At 45.2% G+C, this 18,389-nt stretch overlaps 1 protein-coding gene across 1 annotated transcript in view; it reads left to right on the top strand.

The window, feature by feature from the left end:
- Window positions 1-18,389, top strand: part of fam189a1 (family with sequence similarity 189 member A1) — a gene marked incomplete at both ends in the record, with an annotated part of 77,402 nt that overhangs the window by 25,156 nt on the left and 33,857 nt on the right. Inside the window, 2 exons of the mRNA XM_084308185.1 lie at window positions 1,800-1,963; window positions 15,774-15,912. Coding sequence (XP_084164311.1) covers window positions 1,800-1,963; window positions 15,774-15,912 — 303 coding nt within the window. The remainder of the gene's footprint in view (window positions 1-1,799; window positions 1,964-15,773; window positions 15,913-18,389) is intronic.

Below are 18,389 nucleotides of genomic sequence, written 5' to 3'. Positions count from 1 at the left end.
AGTTTTCATTCATTCATTCATTCATCCATTCATTAATTCATTCATAACCATCTTGCAGTGTTGTTATCAAAGCATTGCAACGTTAGAATAGTTAGGATATCAATTGTGCATGAAAGGACTATATTTATATTGTTTGGTTAGTATTATGAGATTCCCTGGCAGATTTCGTACAGTCAAAATCCGTTGATCTTGAGTTTCAGTGAACACATTGCACTCACCGTCACCAGTCTGCGGTGGTCGAGATGTAACGTTAGTCCAGTTGACTCCAGCAGCCCTTCAAACATGTTCTTTATCTCGTTTCCATGTTGTATATTAATTATCTCTCCAAGTAGTTGCTAAATGGTTTGTTAGTTCGTTATTATTACTGCGTTCTTATTATGTAGATTCATAGCGAGCGTCCTCTTGTTGTTTACTGTAGAGAGCGCCTATTTCTTTCAGAACGTCAGTGGCCAATCAGAAGTGCGAAACCAGAATGAGGCTACGGAAAGAAATAATAATAATAATAATACTTCGTTTTATATAGCGCCTTTCAGTCTACAGTAAACAAAACAAACGCAGGCGAAATAAGGACGCTCGCTATGAATCTACATAAAAAGAACGCAGTAACGAACTAACAAACCATTCAGTAACGTAAGTAGCGTTACTGAATTTCAAAAGTAATGCGTTAGAGTACTAGTTGCGGCAAAAAGTAACTTTGTTTCTGTAATGCGTTACTTTGTAACGCGTTAGTCCCAACACTGCAGAAAAGGCATGCATGATGTGCACACGCACGCACGCACGCACACACACGCACACACAGGTTCACAGGGAGGTGAAGGACAATGGACACGTCTCCTCTTATTGCTAATGTTGAGTCGGGCCTCATCTCCAATTTACCACAAGGTGATCTTAGGACCTTTCATTTAGCCAGTGGCGGCTGGTCCATAGAGGGCGCTAGAGCGCTAGGGCGCTAGGCCCCCCCCCCCCCCCAGGTGGAAAGAAGAAGAAAAAAAGTGGTTTTGAATTTTTCTATAATAGTAGATTTCGACCGCTAAAAATAGAATAAACACTTTTTAAATAAATAATAATTGCCCATTTTAAGTACGTTTGTGTTTCAAATGCACAATAACGTGTAATATCTCAAATATAAATCATTGTTTGTGCGTCCTGTCATCCCTTCTCTCTTCTGGGGCGCTAGAAATATAGCCCCACTGACCAGTGTGCAACGCAGCCAATTGAAAAATGCACAGAGCAACATAAATGGACCTAGCAACTAAATTTTGCCAATTTTCACCAGCCGCCACTGCATTTAGCCAAATAAATCACTGAACACCAAATCCCTGGGAATAAGATACCCAAATTCCATTCTAGAGCTCTATACATTCCAATAAAACGCATTCACATTTTTTTTTTTATAAATGTCAAGTAGGTTTGAACAGACCCAGGATTTAGTATTTAGTATGTATATAGACAATACTGACTTTGGTATTTATGACACCAACTCTGTACTACTGTGTGTGTATTTACACGCGTGTTAATGACACCAACTCTGTACTGTGTGTGTATTTACACACGCGTGTTAATGACACCAACTCTGTTCTGTGTGTATTTACACATGTGTTAATGACACCAACTCTGTGCTACTGTGTGTGTATTTACACGCGTGTTAATGACACCAACTCTGTTCTGTGTGTGTATTTACACGTGTGTTAATGACACCAACTCTGTACTGTGTGTGTATTTACACATGCGTGTTAATGACACCAACTCTGTACTACTGTGTGTGTATTTACACGCGTGTGTGTTTCCTTGTGTTTCAGTTCATGCCTCATAGGGCACGAGCCCTGAGTGCCGACTGCATGACGCCCCATGGCACCAACATCCTCCACCAGACCCTGGACTTTGATGAGTTCATCGCCCCTATACCGCCACCCCCCTATTACCCCCCAGAGTACACCTGCACCCCCTCTATGGATGGACAGAGGTACGTACGGAACGAACGATACATTTCAATCAATAAACATTGACGGTGCAATTACAATTAGCGGTGCAGGCGGAGGGCTGCGTGGTTGGAGTACACATAGGCTACATCAGACTAACGGTGCAGGCAGGGGCGTCGTTTTGGTATGGCAAGGTATGGCACTCGCCATACCTTGGCAAAAAAATGTAATACATTTTTTTTTTTTTTTTATTTATAATTACAATTTTTTTATGTTGATTTAGAATTAGAATGTCAACATTATGAACGAAGCTTCAAACTATTCGGTACAGCCCTAGCATGTTTTGATATTGTCAATTATCTCACTTTTACTAGGTGACTTTTACTATAGGTGACTAACTCAAAAATGTCAAAAAAATAATAGGAAAATGGACATACAGACGTTTTTTTGTCAAAGGGCAGCAGAGACAAGTGATACAGGGACACAGGTAAGGTCTTACAATGGCTTAGTGATTATAACAGTGCAGTTCAGCATTCAGTAACCCATACTTTTTGTGAACGTGTTTTTGATACTACATTCTGTCGAACACACACCTCAACACCGTACCTAAGGAAAATTGGCTCAATTGCAAAATATTCCCTGCTTTAGTCTGTTGACACATTTCTATACAAAAAAATGCTTGTGTAGTCCTGTGTCATACAAGTGAATTGTATAGAAACAACTCACCAAAAGTGACTATTGCGCAACTGATTTGACCAAAAAAAATCCACCAAGGGGGGGGAAACCCCCCCTTCACCCGCCCCCACCCTCCCTAATTGCCATACCTTGGCTTTTACTGAAACGACGCCACTGGGTGCAGGCAGAGGGCTGCGTGGTTGGAGCACACAGGCTACATCAGACTAGTGGAGCAGACAGAGGGCTGGTGGTTGGAGGACACAGGCTACATCAGACTAGTGGTGCAGACAGAGGGCTGGTGGTTGGAGGACACAGGCTCCATCAGACTAGTGGAGCAGACAGAGGGCTGGTGGTTGGAGGACACAGGCTACATCAGACTAGTGGTGCAGACAGAGGGCTGGTGGTTGGAGGACACAGGCTCCATCAGACTAGTGGTGCAGACAGAGGGCTGGTGGTTGGAGGACACAGGCTACATCAGACTAGTGGTGCAGACAGAGGGCTGGTGGTTGGAGGACACAGGCTCCATCAGACTAGTGGTGCAGACAGAGGGCTGGTGGTTGGAGGACACAGGCTCCATCAGACTAGTGGAGCAGACAGAGGGCTGGTGGTTGGAGGACACAGGCTCCATCAGACTAGTGGAGCAGACAGAGGGCTGGTGGTTGGAGGACACAGGCTACAGCAGACTAGTGGTGCAGACAGAGGGCTGGTGGTTGGAGGACACAGGCTCCATCAGACTAGTGGTGCAGACAGAGGGCTGGTGGTTGGAGCACACAGGCTACATCAGACTAGTGGTGCAGACAGAGGGCTGGTGGTTGGAGGACACAGGCTACATCAGACTAGTGGTGCAGACAGAGGGCTGGTGGTTGGAGGACACAGGCTCCATCAGACTAGTGGAGCAGACAGAGGGCTGGTGGTTGGAGGACACAGGCTACATCAGACTAGTGGTGCAGACAGAGGGCTGGTGGTTGGAGGACACAGGCTCCATCAGACTAGTGGAGCAGACAGAGGGCTGGTGGTTGGAGGACACAGGCTACATCAGACTAGTGGAGCAGACAGAGGGCTGGTGGTTGGAGGACACAGGCTACATCAGACTAGTGGTGCAGGCAGAGGGCTGGTGGTTGGAGGACACAGGCTACATCAGACTAGTGGTGCAGACAGAGGGCTGGTGGTTGGAGGACACAGGCTCCATCAGACTAGTGGAGCAGACAGAGGGCTGGTGGTTGGAGGACACAGGCTACAGCAGACTAGTGGAGCAGACAGAGGGCTGGTGGTTGGAGGACACAGGCTACAGCAGACTAGTGGAGCAGACAGAGGGCTGGTGGTTGGAGGACACAGGCTACATCAGACTAGTGGAGCAGACAGAGGGCTGGTGGTGGTTGGAGGACACAGACTCCATCAGACTAGTGGTGCAGACAGAGGGCTGGTAGTTGGAGCACACAGGCTACATCAGACTAGTGGTGCAGACAGAGGGCTGGTGGTTGGAGTACACAGGCTACATCAGACTAGTGGTGCAGACAGAGGGCTGGTGGTTGGAGGACACAGGCTACATCAGACTAGTGGTGCAGACAGAGGGCTGGTGGTTGGAGGACACAGGCTACATCAGACTAGTGGTGCAGACAGAGGGCTGGTGGTTGGAGCACACAGGCTACAGCAGACTAGTGGTGCAGACAGAGGGCTGCTGGTTGGAGGACACAGGCTACAGCAGACTAGTGGTGCAGACAGAGGGCTGGTGGTGGTTGGAGGACACAGGCTACATCAGACTAGTGGTGCAGACAGAGGGCTGGTGGTTGGAGGACACAGGCTACATCAGACTAGTGGTGCAGACAGAGGGCTGGTGGTTGGAGTACACAGGCTACATCAGACTAGTGGTGCAGACAGAGGGCTGGTGGTTGGAGCACACAGGCTACAGCAGACTAGTGGTGCAGACAGAGGGCTGGTGGTTGGAGGACACAGGCTACATCAGACTAGTGGTGCAGACAGAGGGCTGGTGGTTGGAGGACACAGGCTACATCAGACTAGTGGTGCAGACAGAGGGCTGGTGGTTGGAGTACACAGGCTACATCAGACTAGTGGTGCAGACAGAGGGCTGCTGGTTGGAGGACACAGGCTCCATCAGACTAGTGGTGCAGACAGAGGGCTGGTAGTTGGAGGACACAGGCTACATCACACTAGTGGTGCAGACAGAGGGCTGGTGGTTGGAGCACACAGGCTACATCAGACTAGTGGTGCAGACAGAGGGCTGGTGGTTGGAGGACACAGGCTACATCAGACTAGTGGTGCAGACAGAGGGCTGGTGGTTGGAGCACACAGGCTACATCAGACTAGTGGTGCAGACAGAGGGCTGGTGGTTGGAGTACACAGGCTACATCAGACTAGTGGTGCAGACAGAGGCCTGGTGGTTGGAGCACACAGGCTACAATGATCAGACTAGTGGTGCAGACAGAGGGCTGGTGGTTGGAGCACACAGGCTACATCAGACTAGTGGTGCAGACAGAGGGCTGGTAGTTGGAGCACACAGGCTACATCAGACTAGTGGAGCAGACAGAGGGCTGGTGGTTGGAGGACACAGGCTACAGCAGACTAGTGGTGCAGACAGAGGGCTGGTGGTTGGAGGACACAGGCTCCATCAGACTAGTGGAGCAGACAGAGGGCTGGTAGTTGGAGGACACAGGCTCCATCAGACTAGTGGTGCAGACAGAGGGCTGGTGGTTGGAGCACACAGGCTACATCAGACTAGTGGTGCAGACAGAGGGCTGGTGGTTGGAGCACACAGGCTACATCAGACTAACCCTAACACTAGCGGCGCTCTCGTACATTTGACCATTTGCTTTTTTTCTTTTCTTTTTTTTTCATATATATTTTTTTCATTTTTGGAAGAAAAGGCACAGGTACAGGCATACAATGCACATAAAACATAATTTTAATTATTTGCCAATTACACTCATTGGCTTGCCCCTTGCCTCATTTAAAATAGAAAATCCTACCCCATAACCCCTGCACCAACCACCGTTGACAAAAAAAAAAAAAAAAAAAAAAAATAATAATAATAATAATAATAATAATAATAATAATAATAATAATAATAATAATAATAACAATAATAATAATAATAATAATAATAATAATAATAATAATAATAATAATAATAATAATAACCCCCCCAAACCCATCCCGTCATGACCATTTGCTTTTTGTTTACAAGTCAGATGCATGCTTACCATCTGTTCGACCGATCAATTAATCAATCAATTCAATCAATCAATCAATTCAATTCAGCGCTGTGTACGACGTATATCAAGCCACGACCGTGCAGTAAAACGAGCCCATGACTGTACTGATTGATGCCCTGGCTTCCCTTTGGTGGTGAGCTCACAAAATCAATAGGCACAGATTCAGAAACGTAATATATCTGCCCTGGGTTAGAAGCTTTTCATCTTCCATCAGAAAATGGTTCTCAGCCTATTATTGAATATATATTTTAAGTAAAAATTTCTGTAATTTCACACTCCATTAATTTCCTTGTCGAGCTGCCCGGTGATGTTAGTCCATGAGATTCTCGATGAATGCGCCTGAATACAGCTTCTTTCTAAGTTCCTTCTAATGTTGTAGTACCCCATAAAATATACCTTTTTTTATGGCCGTTGTTCCCTTTAACACTTTCGCGGCCAACCACGATACGTTATTGGGTGCCAAAGGTTAATGGCCAAAAATCCATATAAAAACGTATATCCATTTTATATATACGTATATAAATAGTATATATATAGGTTTTTGGATCGTTTTCCCTTTTTTTCCGATTTTAATATCCTATTCAATGTCAGGGACCTGTATGTTGCCGTTAAAAGGCATACTGGGACTCCGAAGGTGCAGTACCGGCCAGATCCTGCTAGTAGGCAGTATCGAGAGTGCAGTAAACCGTGTTCCAGACCGGGTGCTACGTTTAAACCGCTTCGGGCGGATTTTTCTAGAAATGGGAAACCTAGGGCTTCACCCGATCGCATTGAATCGTTTTCGGGACCCCCGATCCATATGTTGTGGTGGGTTATGTTGTCGACCAGATGGACATAGGATGGACCAGATGGCGATCAAATAATTGGAATATTCTTTTTGGAATACCACTAACCACAGGTAAGGACAATCTGACGTCAATTTCAGCTTGATCGTGCAAGGTTATCATACCCATCCCCCTGATCGGCGTGTGTTGTGGTAATAACGAATGGCGTTACTGGCAATCAAATAATAAGAAACGACCCCCCCCCCCTTTTCATGTATTCATGATGAAACAATACCTATTATATAGATTTGATTTGAAAATAGTAGAGTGTCCAGGGACGAAACGCCAATGGTTTTAGTAGAATTCACGTTGCGCCCTGTAGCCGGCCTCCCAGGAATTAGCCTGGATCATTCCAAAAATTATACTTATATTCACCACGGGATAACGGGATTTATTATTTTTTTGCATCTTGAACAGAAGATAGTTACTGTCAAATGACCATGGTATTGTATCCATAGCTAAAATATTAAATATAGATTTAGCTCTACAAACAAGGTGACGCACAGTGAAACTATGTAATGGAAAGCTGGCCCAGCAGCTACAGCTAGATGGGGAAAAATCGAATGGCCGCGAATGTGTTAAGTTTTCAGATGAACAGTGTTTTCAAATGATCAAATTTTTTGTAAATTGGATTATTGTGTATATTCATATTTTAAAGCCACAATACTGATTTTTAACTATTTTAATATGGGGTATATACTTTCTTGAAGACTTTGTTAAGTACAGTCTAAAAGAGACACCATGCGGGGGTCACAGGGCACGCAGGGCACCCCAAAGCGTACAGTATGTGTCGACAAGGGGATGTTAATTCTGGTGAATGAATTGATCTTTGACCCAAGGCTATCCACAGACCTTGAATGGATAGAATCAACAGTTTTGAATGGTAATTTAGCCAGTGCCCTTAGCAACCTTTTTGATTCAAAGTGGCATTTTAAAATGTTCTTGTTAACATTAAGGTTAACATTAAGTTAAATTGTGACACCACATACAAATTTGTATCTCCGACAGATCTGTAATTCTATTCCATTTATGTAGGCAATGTGCATAGCAATAGTTGTAATAACCATTTTCCTCTCATAATTATATAAGAGCACTATACAAGAATGCTGCCATCTTTATGAGATGCTTGCTTGCCTTGTCTGCCTAATTTCTTCTCGTGTTTGGTCTCAAAATGGCATTTAACACTCAATGTTCTGCAAGCAACAACAGACAACAACAGACTGACCCTTCTGATTGGCTCCGACCCTGAAATATCCCTGGTATATCAGTCAAACTACCATAAATAACAGGCTGTGCAGCTGCCAACGGCTGTGAAAGAGGTAACTCGGCTAGGGGATGAGAGGACACTTCAACATCTCCAAAAAGGTTCCTCTCTTACACACTTGCTAGCGTGCCATTGGTTAAGATACTGTGTGCCAATGGTGGCACTCGTGCCTAAGGTTGCTGACCCCTGCCTTAGAATGACAGGCAGTGCATGTTTGACAATGTTGTAAAGGACCCTTGTTTCTATGACAACCATTCAACTACCCTTTTCGGAGCAGAACTGGAGGAGAACGTGTCAATACACAAGGGAGGAGTCTCTTTTATCCATATACCAATTCTCTAGCTATCTGAGACTTGGTACATAGCCTACCACCAACCGAGGGAAACCATAGGCTTACTTACTGGGAATCGACAGTGCAGAGAAGCGGACCACATGCATGACAAATACATAACGCTGCTGCAGGCAGAACAAAACCTTGTAACTCTTATTTTTTTATTTTTTTATTTTATCAACTCAGTAGATCATCCTCCATGTGTGTGTGTGGTTTTACAAAGTCTACACAATGGGAAAGCATTTAACCAATCATCTGTCTAAACCTCGTAACCCTATTCGCCCTCAAATCCGTGTTCCTTTTTTTCATCTGCTGAAAAGTTGGGTTTTTGGAGTTACAAGGTTTTGTTGCGCCAGCAGCGCATACATCTTTCTACAAAAACTAAATGTGTGTTTCGACTACACAAAACAACTTTGTAAGCCAACTATGTAAGTTCAAAGAGCATGTTTGTCCCTCAATTAGAGGCTCCCTTTCATTGAATATTGATTATAAAAAGTGTTAGCGCTTCAGCTTGGGGGGGGGGGGGGGGGGGGCACGAATTATGATGAAGTACCAAGAAACCAAAGAGGCAAAGCATAGAAGCATAGCTCCTCATTTCTGGCTACATCCATGATGTTACTCTTTAGTCACAGGGCCTTGCTCTCGGGTTTGTCCGAAGCTGGATCAAACGAGAGACTACATATAGAGGCACATCAGAGGCTGTTCCTACGGACACCAACATGACAGGTGCATGAATCACACAGCGTCACCTTTCACACCTGTCTCTCTTTGTTTGATGCAGTCACCTGTGACACCTGTGGTGCGTCTTCCCCCCCCGCTGTTTCAAACCGAGGCAGACTGTGTAACAGATGATACAGGGGAATACATAGATCAAAGACTCTGCACCTGGTGTTCTCCCTGTTATCCTGACAGCCCAAACCCCACCGGGCGCAAGGCGTGAGGTGGGCGGGCGATCAGCGCTTCACTTTCGCTCCCATGTTAACAGGCGTCGCTGTTCACACCGGCCGCGCGCGGGCGGGCGGGAAGCGAATTTTATCGCTTTGGTTGGATTCAGAGGCGTGCGCCACGCGCTTTTTCACAGAAATACACTCAATATCTGCATTATTACCACACATATAGATGTTGTTCAACCAGCTAATGTGTCTGTATCCCAATACAACTAAACCATATTACTATACTTTTTCAGGAGTACAGTCACACTGATTTCATCATTCTAAAATGAATTCTAACATTCTAATTAATTATATAATAACTGGTTATACATGCAAAGAAGGTCCAGGGTTCGATTCCCGCTTGGGGACCAGGTTTCCATGATGCCAGGTACCCAGGTGGGGTATCTCCCAGGCCTTTCTGTGTGGAGTTTGCATGTTCTCCCCGTGCTCGCAAGGGTTTCCCCCCCGATAAGATAAACCCAATGGAAAAACATGCACAACAACAGATCGCTAACGCTGTGGCGTCCTTGACGAAGACGGACAGGAGCACTTGGATTGGTCCCCTGGCGCGGCTCACGTTGACGCCTGTCTGCTCCCGGCTGCCCTTGGGGGGGAAGGACGACGGGATGGGTTAATCGCAGAGACGAATCGCATCGGCGATTCTAAAGAGACAATGCATGCGTGTGTGTTCCGGTGTGTGTGCTCAAAACTAACCGCTGTGTGTACCGCTAAAACATTGAGTGTTGTTGCATGCCGAATAAAGACCTCTGCAACAGGTCCTACATTATTATTTATTATTATTAAAATGGACAATAGAACACTGGAACTGGAAATCTTTAAAAAAAAAAAAAATCTTCAAACGGGGACTGACTTCACATATAGACTATAGCATTTACAGCTGTTCCAATTCCTCTGTGCGCTTTCGCCCGCTCTGAAGTCAGACTCGGTGTGGATAATGTTAGTTAGATCTGATGCAGGGAGTAATGTTAGTTAGATCTGATGCAGGGAGTAATGTTAGTTAGATCTGATGCAGGGAGTAATGTTAGTTAGATCTGATGCAGGGAGTAATGTTAGTTAGATCTGATGCAGGGAGTAATGTTAGTTAGATCTGATGCAGGGAGTAATGTTAGTTAGATCTGATGCGGGGAGTAACGTTAGTTAGATCTGATGCAGGGAGTAATGTTAGTTAGATCTGATGCAGGGTGTAATGTTAGTTAGATCTGATGCAGGGAGTAATGTTAGTTAGATCTGATGCAGGGAGTAATGTTAGTTAGATCTGATGCAGGGAGTAATGTTAGTTAGATCTGATGCAGGGAGTAACGTTAGTTAGATCTGATGCAGGGTGTAATGCTACTGTAGTTAGATCTGATGCAGGGAGTAATGTTAGTTAGATCTGATGCAGGGAGTAATGTTAGTTAGATCTGATGCAGGGAGTAATGTTAGTTAGATCTGATGCAGGGAGTAATGCTACTGTAGTTAGATCTGATGCAGGGAGTAATGTTAGTTAGATCTGACGCAGGGAGTAATGTTAGTTAGATCTGATGCAGGGAGTAATGTTAGTTAGATCTGATGCAGGGAGTAATGTTAGTTAGATCTGATGCAGGGAGTAATGTTAGTTAGATCTGATGCAGGGAGTAACGTTAGTTAGATCTGATGCAGGGAGTAATGTTAGTTAGATCTGATGCAGGGAGTAACGTTAGTTAGATCTGATGCAGGGAGTAATGTTAGTTAGATCTGATGCAGGGAGTAATGTTAGTTAGATCTGATGCAGGGAGTAATGTTAGTTAGATCTGATGCAGGGAGTAATGTTAGTTAGATCTGATGCAGGGAGTAATGTTAGTTAGATCTGATGCAGGGAGTAATGTTAGTTAGATCTGATGCAGGGAGTAATGTTAGTTAGATCTGATGCGGGGAGTAACGTTAGTTAGATCTGATGCAGGGAGTAATGTTAGTTAGATCTGATGCAGGGTGTAATGTTAGTTAGATCTGATGCAGGGTGTAATGTTAGTTAGATCTGATGCAGGGAGTAATGTTAGTTAGATCTGATGCAGGGAGTAATGTTAGTTAGATCTGATGCAGGGTGTAATGTTAGTTAGATCTGATGCAGGGTGTAATGTTAGTTAGATCTGATGCAGGGAGTAATGTTAGTTAGATCTGATGCAGGGAGTAATGTTAGTTAGATCTGATGCAGGGTGTAATGTTAGTTAGATCTGATGCAGGGAGTAATGTTAGTTAGATCTGATGCAGGGAGTAATGTTAGTTAGATCTGATGCATGGAGTAATGTTAGTTAGATCTGATGCAGGGAGTAACGTTAGTTAGATCTGATGCAGGGTGTAATGCTACTGTAGTTAGATCTGATGCAGGGAGTAATGTTAGTTAGATCTGATGCAGGGAGTAATGTTAGTTAGATCTGATGCAGGGAGTAATGTTAGTTAGATCTGATGCAGGGAGTAATGCTATACTGTAGTTAGATCTGATGCAGGGAGTAATGTTAGTTAGATCTGACGCAGGGAGTAATGTTAGTTAGATCTGATGCAGGGAGTAATGTTAGTTAGATCTGATGCAGGGAGTAATGTTAGTTAGATCTGATGCAGGGAGTAATGTTAGTTAGATCTGATGCAGGGAGTAACGTTAGTTAGATCTGATGCAGGGAGTAATGTTAGTTAGATCTGATGCAGGGAGTAACGTTAGTTCGATCTGATGCAGGGAGTAATGTTAGTTAGATCTGATGCAGGGTGTAATGTTAGTTAGATCTGATGCAGGGAGTAATGTTAGTTAGATCTGATGCAGGGAGTAATGTTAGTTAGATCTGATGCAGGGTGTAATGTTAGTTAGATCTGATGCAGGGAGTAATGTTAGTTAGATCTGATGCAGGGAGTAATGTTAGTTAGATCTGATGCAGGGAGTAATGTTAGTTAGATCTGATGCAGGGAGTAATGTTAGTTAGATCTGATGCAGGGAGTAACGTTAGTTAGATCTGATGCAGGGAGTAATGTTAGTTAGATCTGATGCAGGGAGTAACGTTAGTTAGATCTGATGCAGGGTGTAATGCTACTGTAGTTAGATCTGATGCAGGGAGTAATGCTATACTGTAGTTAGATCTGATGCAGGGAGTAATGTTAGTTAGATCTGACGCAGGGAGTAATGTTAGTTAGATCTGATGCAGGGAGTAATGTTAGTTAGATCTGATGGAGGGAGTAATGTTAGTTAGATCTGATGCAGGGAGTAATGTTAGTTAGATCTGATGCAGGGAGTAACGTTAGTTAGATCTGATGCAGGGAGTAATGTTAGTTAGATCTGATGCAGAGAGTAACATTAGTTCGATCTGATGCAGGGAGTAATGTTAGTTAGATCTGATGCAGGGTGTAATGTTAGTTAGATCTGATGCAGGGAGTAATGTTAGTTAGATCTGATGCAGGGAGTAATGTTAGTTAGATCTGATGCAGGGTGTAATGTTAGTTAGATCTGATGCAGGGAGTAATGTTAGTTAGATCTGATGCAGGGAGTAATGTTAGTTAGATCTGATGCAGGGAGTAATGTTAGTTAGATCTGATGCAGGGAGTAATGTTAGTTAGATCTGATGCAGGGAGTAACGTTAGTTAGATCTGATGCAGGGAGTAATGTTAGTTAGATCTGATGCAGGGAGTAATGCAGTGACTATGGGTTCAAAATAATCTACTGATCAGATAGTCATTCAGCCTTGTTGCTTTGGTTACTAGATTCAACAACACAACATATTTATTTGGTAGGTAGAGCAAAACCGTGACAAATCGATCGACCATTAACCGTGTACCAGATCACATATGGCCGATGAGCTTATTTCCAAAAGCGTCATTGATATCCATGGACCGACCGATCCGAATGCAGCAGCACGTTAAGCAGCAGTGGGTCCGGCTGGAGGGAGCGTGTCGTGCACATTTGACTGATCAGCAGCACAGTCATGCAGTATCACCGGCGGGGGCCACAGCCCGGAAGGTTTCCCCTCGTTAAGCAACAGTGACATCCATGATTCTTAGCTGTTGTTAAAGATCCATTGATCCTTCCTTCCCCTGAACCTCCCTCCATGGACAACATCTCATCTATTTCCTCCAGTGCTCAGAGAGAGAGACTGTGTATCTGTGTGCGCGTGTGTGCGTGTGTGCGTGTGTGTGTGTGTGTGTGTGTGTGTGCTGCTGATGTAGCTGTTTGGCAGAGAGCCATGTCTGCTTGTCAATTAGGCCTTATATATAAACAAGCCTGAAGAAGCCTTTATAGAGTGGCGTGTACCCCCCCCCCCCCCCCACCCCGGCGATGTGTCATGACATCATCAGGCCAGGGATGATTGGTGGAAACCGCTCGGGTCGCATTTCATCCCCGGCCACTTCACGGGCGAGTGGGACTGTAATTAAAAGATATGACAGCTTGCATGACCGCTCGTGGTTAATTGGCACCGTATGAAACACAGCTGGTGAGTATGGACTAATCCAGTGTGTCGCGCGTGGAGTGTCAGGGATATTTGTGTGTCTCTCTTTACTAGTCCTGTATGCAGCTCATGTTTTATAAGGATGCGCGCTTCGACGGAGAATAATATCAATATCCTCCCCTGCTGTATCGGAGAGCCGAGATCTGTGGACAATTATGTATTGGCTGTCGTCGCTGCCCGTCTCAATCCTCTCCAGGAATCGGTGTTTCGAGATTTATATTCCATAATAAGATATCCATCTTCTGAAGTAGCATCTACTCTTATGAAATGATTGCATGGCATGATGAAGGTAAAGCTTGCTGCTGGGACATTATTGACGTCAATCTCTTCTTCTTTTTCTCTTTGGTTTAAAATACAGAGACAGTGCATATTAAGGAACATTACTGTAAATATGCCCGTTTAGCCAGATTGGCAAATTTTCAACCGTAGTCTCTGGGGCAGGTGTCACGAGCACTACAATAATTAAAGCACAGTACAATAATTAAAACCCAGTAGGAATCAGTAGGTTACAAGCCTGCTGGTAAAATACATTACAATACATTCAAATACATTACAACCCCTCAGTGAAAATGGTCGCACACTTGACCATCTCTCAACCAAGATTTTAACTTTTTTAGAAGTTAAGTTTGATTTAAATTAAATTTATCTTTCATACTCCCTGAGCCGTGTTGGCAGACTTACCCATCGCTTCAGTGACCTTTAGTTACAACAAGATCAACGTTGCATCTCTGTGGATGCAATCACCTGCAGTTTTTTTTTTAGATATCAACTAATGAATTTAAAAATTGTTTTCCAAAATGGATAAAAATAGCTGTTTGGAAGGTAGTGTCTGGATCCCATAGCTGGGAAGGAGGTTTCTACATTTATTGTTAATGTTTAGGTGGTGGGAGGGATTAAAGGAACACAGCAACATTTTGGGTTGAATGGAAGCGGACATGACCGGTAAGCCTAGGCATTGTCCAACTAACACCTCTCCCGCAGGCTAACCGGTCATGTCCGCTTCCATTCATTGTGCTAAGCTAGGCTAACGTGCAGCCGGATAGCTTTCTACTGAACGCACAGAGAGGAAACTGGTATCTATCTTCTTGTCTCTCTCTGGAGAAGACGATAAGCTAATTTCCCAAAATGTCGGCGTGTTCTTTTAAGGTTGGCGTTAAGATAAGGGATAGTAAGTGGTGGGAGTGATTAAGGGTAGCGTTAAGATAAGGGATAGGTTCGGGGGCGGTCAGGTGGCGTAGCGGAGATTGCGCTCGTCACCAATGCAAGAGGCTGCGGTCTCGACTCCCGGAGTCTTGGCTTGGGCTGATCGCTATACTAACTCGTTTGGCTGGGTTAGGGGGAGGGAAGCCGTGGGTGGAAAACTGGCGTTGTGGACAGCGACGCCTACAGGTCAGGTCTGGGCGCCTGCTCAGCGGAGGCAGGACTTGAGGAAGGCAGCGTGACCTCCCACGCGTTACACTTCACCAATGAGAGCCCTCGCTGCCAGGTGAGAAGAGAGCCACTGGCTGTCGCCGCACGTGTCGGAGGAAGCGTGCGGATACTTCAGGGTTCCCTTGTACCGACCAGTAGGAGAACATGCACACAACAACCAGGTAGGGGAGGGGGGGAATTGGCATAACGACTAAATTGGGACGGGGAGAAAACAGAGAAAAATCGGAGAAAGAGAGATACAAAAAATAAATTAAAAAAAATATACGGGATAGGTTCATTAAAAAAAACGTTTAAAATCAGTTATGGCTTTGCAGCTAGGCCAAAAAGTGACGATTCCCATGGAAACATAAATGGGGAATGGTGCTTTTTTATGTAGCACCATTATTTTGATCCAAAACCCTTTAGAATGTTGTTCCTCACATTCACCCGTTCACTCACACATTCACACACCGACGGCGGAGGCGACCGTGCAAGGTGCCGACCTGCTCATCGGGAGCAGTTAGGGGGTTAAGTGTCTCGCTAGAGAGGACACTTCGACACGCTGCCCGGGAGGAGTGGGAATTGAACCCGTGGACCGGCTTTACCATTACCAGACGAGCGCTTTGCGCGGATCCGTCCGGCGCCATGGGATCTAGAGACACTAGAATGACACACTTGGTTTGATTCTACCTCAGAGACCTTGTGCTGTTTGGTCTCCTTGACAGGGCTCTGCACCTGGACTTCCCGCACTCTCCGTTCAGTGCCATCTACGGGGTGCCCATCAACAGCCCCGGGACCCTGTACCCGTCAGACCTGCCTCCTCCCTACGAGTCTGTAGTGGGGCACCAGACCCCCGCCAGCCAGGTCAGTACCACCACCTTCACTTAACCTCACCTCACCTCAGCACCACTAGACCCCTGCCAGCCAGGTCAGTACCACGCTCACTTCACCAGCCAGGTCAGAACCTCTCTCTCTCTCACTTCACCAGCCAGGTCAGAGCCTCTCTCTCACTTCACCAGCCAGGTCAGAACCTCTCTCTCTCTCTCTTCACCAGCCAGGTCAGAACCTCTCTCTCACTTCACCAGCCAGGTCAGAACCTCTCTCTCTCTCACTTCACCAGCCAGGTCAGAACCACCTCTCTCTCACTTCACCAGCCAGGTCAGAACCTCTCTCTCACTTCACCAGCCAGGTCAGAACCTCTCTCTCTCTCACTTCACCAGCCAGGTCAGAACCTCTCTCTCTCTCTCACTTCACCAGCCAGGTCAGAACCTCTCTCTCTCTCTCACTTCACCAGCCAGGTCAGAACCTCTCTCTCTCACTTCACCAGCCAGGTCAGAACCTCTCTCTCTCTCACTTCACCAGCCAGGTCAGAACCTCTCTCTCTCTCACTTCACCAGCCAGGTCAGTACCTCTCTCTCTCTCTCTTCACCAGCCAGGTCAGAGCCTCTCTCTCTCTCTCTTCACCAGCCAGGTCAGAACCTCTCTCTCTCTCACTTCACCAGCCAGGTCAGAACCTCTCTCTCTCTCACTTCACCAGCCAGGTCAGTACCTCTCTCTCTCTCTCTTCACCAGCCAGGTCAGTACCTCTCTCTCTCTCACTTCACCAGCCAGGTCAGTACCTCTCTCTCACTTCACCAGCCAGGTCAGTACCTCTCTCTCTCTCTCTTCACCAGCCAGGTCAGAACCTCTCTCTCACTTCACCAGCCAGGTCAGAACCTCTCTCTCTCTCTCACTTCACCAGCCAGGTCAGAACCTCTCTCTCTCTCACTTCACCAGCCAGGTCAGAACCTCTCTCTCTCACTTCACCAGCCAGGTCAGAACCTCTCTCTCTCACTTCACCAGCCAGGTCAGAACCTCTCTCTCTCTCACTTCACCAGCCAGGTCAGTACCTCTCTCTCTCTCACTTCACCAGCCAGGTCAGAACCTCTCTCTCACTTCACCAGCCAGGTCAGAACCTCTCTCTCTCTCACTTCACCAGCCAGGTCAGAACCTCTCTCTCTCTCACTTCACCAGCCAGGTCAGAACCTCTCTCTCTCTCACTTCACCAGCCAGGTCAGAACCTCTCTCTTTCTCACTTCACCAGCCAGGTCAGAACCTCTCTCTCTCTCACTTCACCAGCCAGGTCAGAACCTCTCTCTCAATTCACCAGCCAGGTCAGAACCTCTCTCTCTCTCACTTCACCAGCCAGGTCAGAACCTCTCTCTCTCACTTCACCAGCCAGGTCAGAACCTCTCTCTCTCTCTCACTTCACCAGCCAGGTCAGAACCTCTCTCTCACTTCACCAGCCAGGTCAGAACCTCTCTCTCTCACTTCACCAGCCAGGTCAGAACCTCTCTCTCTCTCACTTCACCAGCCAGGTCAGAACCTCTCTCTCACTTCACCAGCCCGGTCAGAACCTTTCTCTCACTTTGTTTTAGTTCGTTTAGTTCGTTCGTTTTAGTTTTAGTTCGTTCTTTTTTTTTTGTTATTTTTTTGCGTTATTTTTTTGCGTTCGTTTTTTTGTTTTATTTTCGTTATTTTTTTGCATTCGTTTTCGTTTTAGTTCGTAAATCTTTTTGCATTCTTTTTTTGCGTAGGTTTTTTTTGTTAATTTTTTGCGTTTTTTTGCGTTTTTTTGTGTTCGTTTTTTTGCGGTGTTTTTTTGTAATTTTTTTGCGTTTTTTGTTTGCGTTTTTTTTTGTTTTAATGTGTTTTTGTTTTAGTTCGTTAATTTTTTGCGTACTTTTTCGTTTTAGTTCGTAAATTTTTTTTGCATTCTTTTTTTTTAGTTTGTTTTTTTGCGTTTTCGTTTTAGTTCGTAAAATTTTTTTGCATTCTTTTTTTTAGTTCGTTTTTTTGCGTTTTCGTTTTAGTTCGTTCATTTTTTTGCATTCGTTTTTTGTATTTTTTTGCGTTTTTTTTCGTATTTTTTTGTTTTAGTTTGTTTTAGTTTTAGTTCGTAAATTTTTTTGCGTTCACCAGCCAGGTCAGAACCTCTCTCTCTCTCACTTCACCAGCCAGGTCAGAACCTCTCTCTCTCTCACTTCACCAGCCAGGTCAGAACCTCTCTCTCACTTCACCAGCCAGGTCAGAACCACCTCTCTCACTTCACCTCAGCGCTGTGGCTACTAGAGTACCGCATAGGACAGTGCTGCATCGATCGTTCTAACCGAAATTGGATTTAGAATCACATAATGGAGATCCGACACATTTTCATTCATGGTACTGAAACGTAAAATATATATATATATACGTGATGATATGAATGAATGGTTTTCAAATCAGTAGCACGCTTGCCAACGTGTGATTCCCTTGTGTCTTTGTCTTAGTCTAGTAGTAGTAGTAGAATAGAGAAGAGCTTG

This window comes from Notolepis coatsorum, assembly GCF_963971535.1.
Source record: "Notolepis coatsorum genome assembly, chromosome: 2".
NCBI lineage: Eukaryota > Metazoa > Chordata > Actinopteri > Aulopiformes > Paralepididae > Notolepis > Notolepis coatsorum.
Note: the sequence above shows the minus strand (reverse complement) of the source record. Positions and strands in the feature narration are given on the sequence as shown.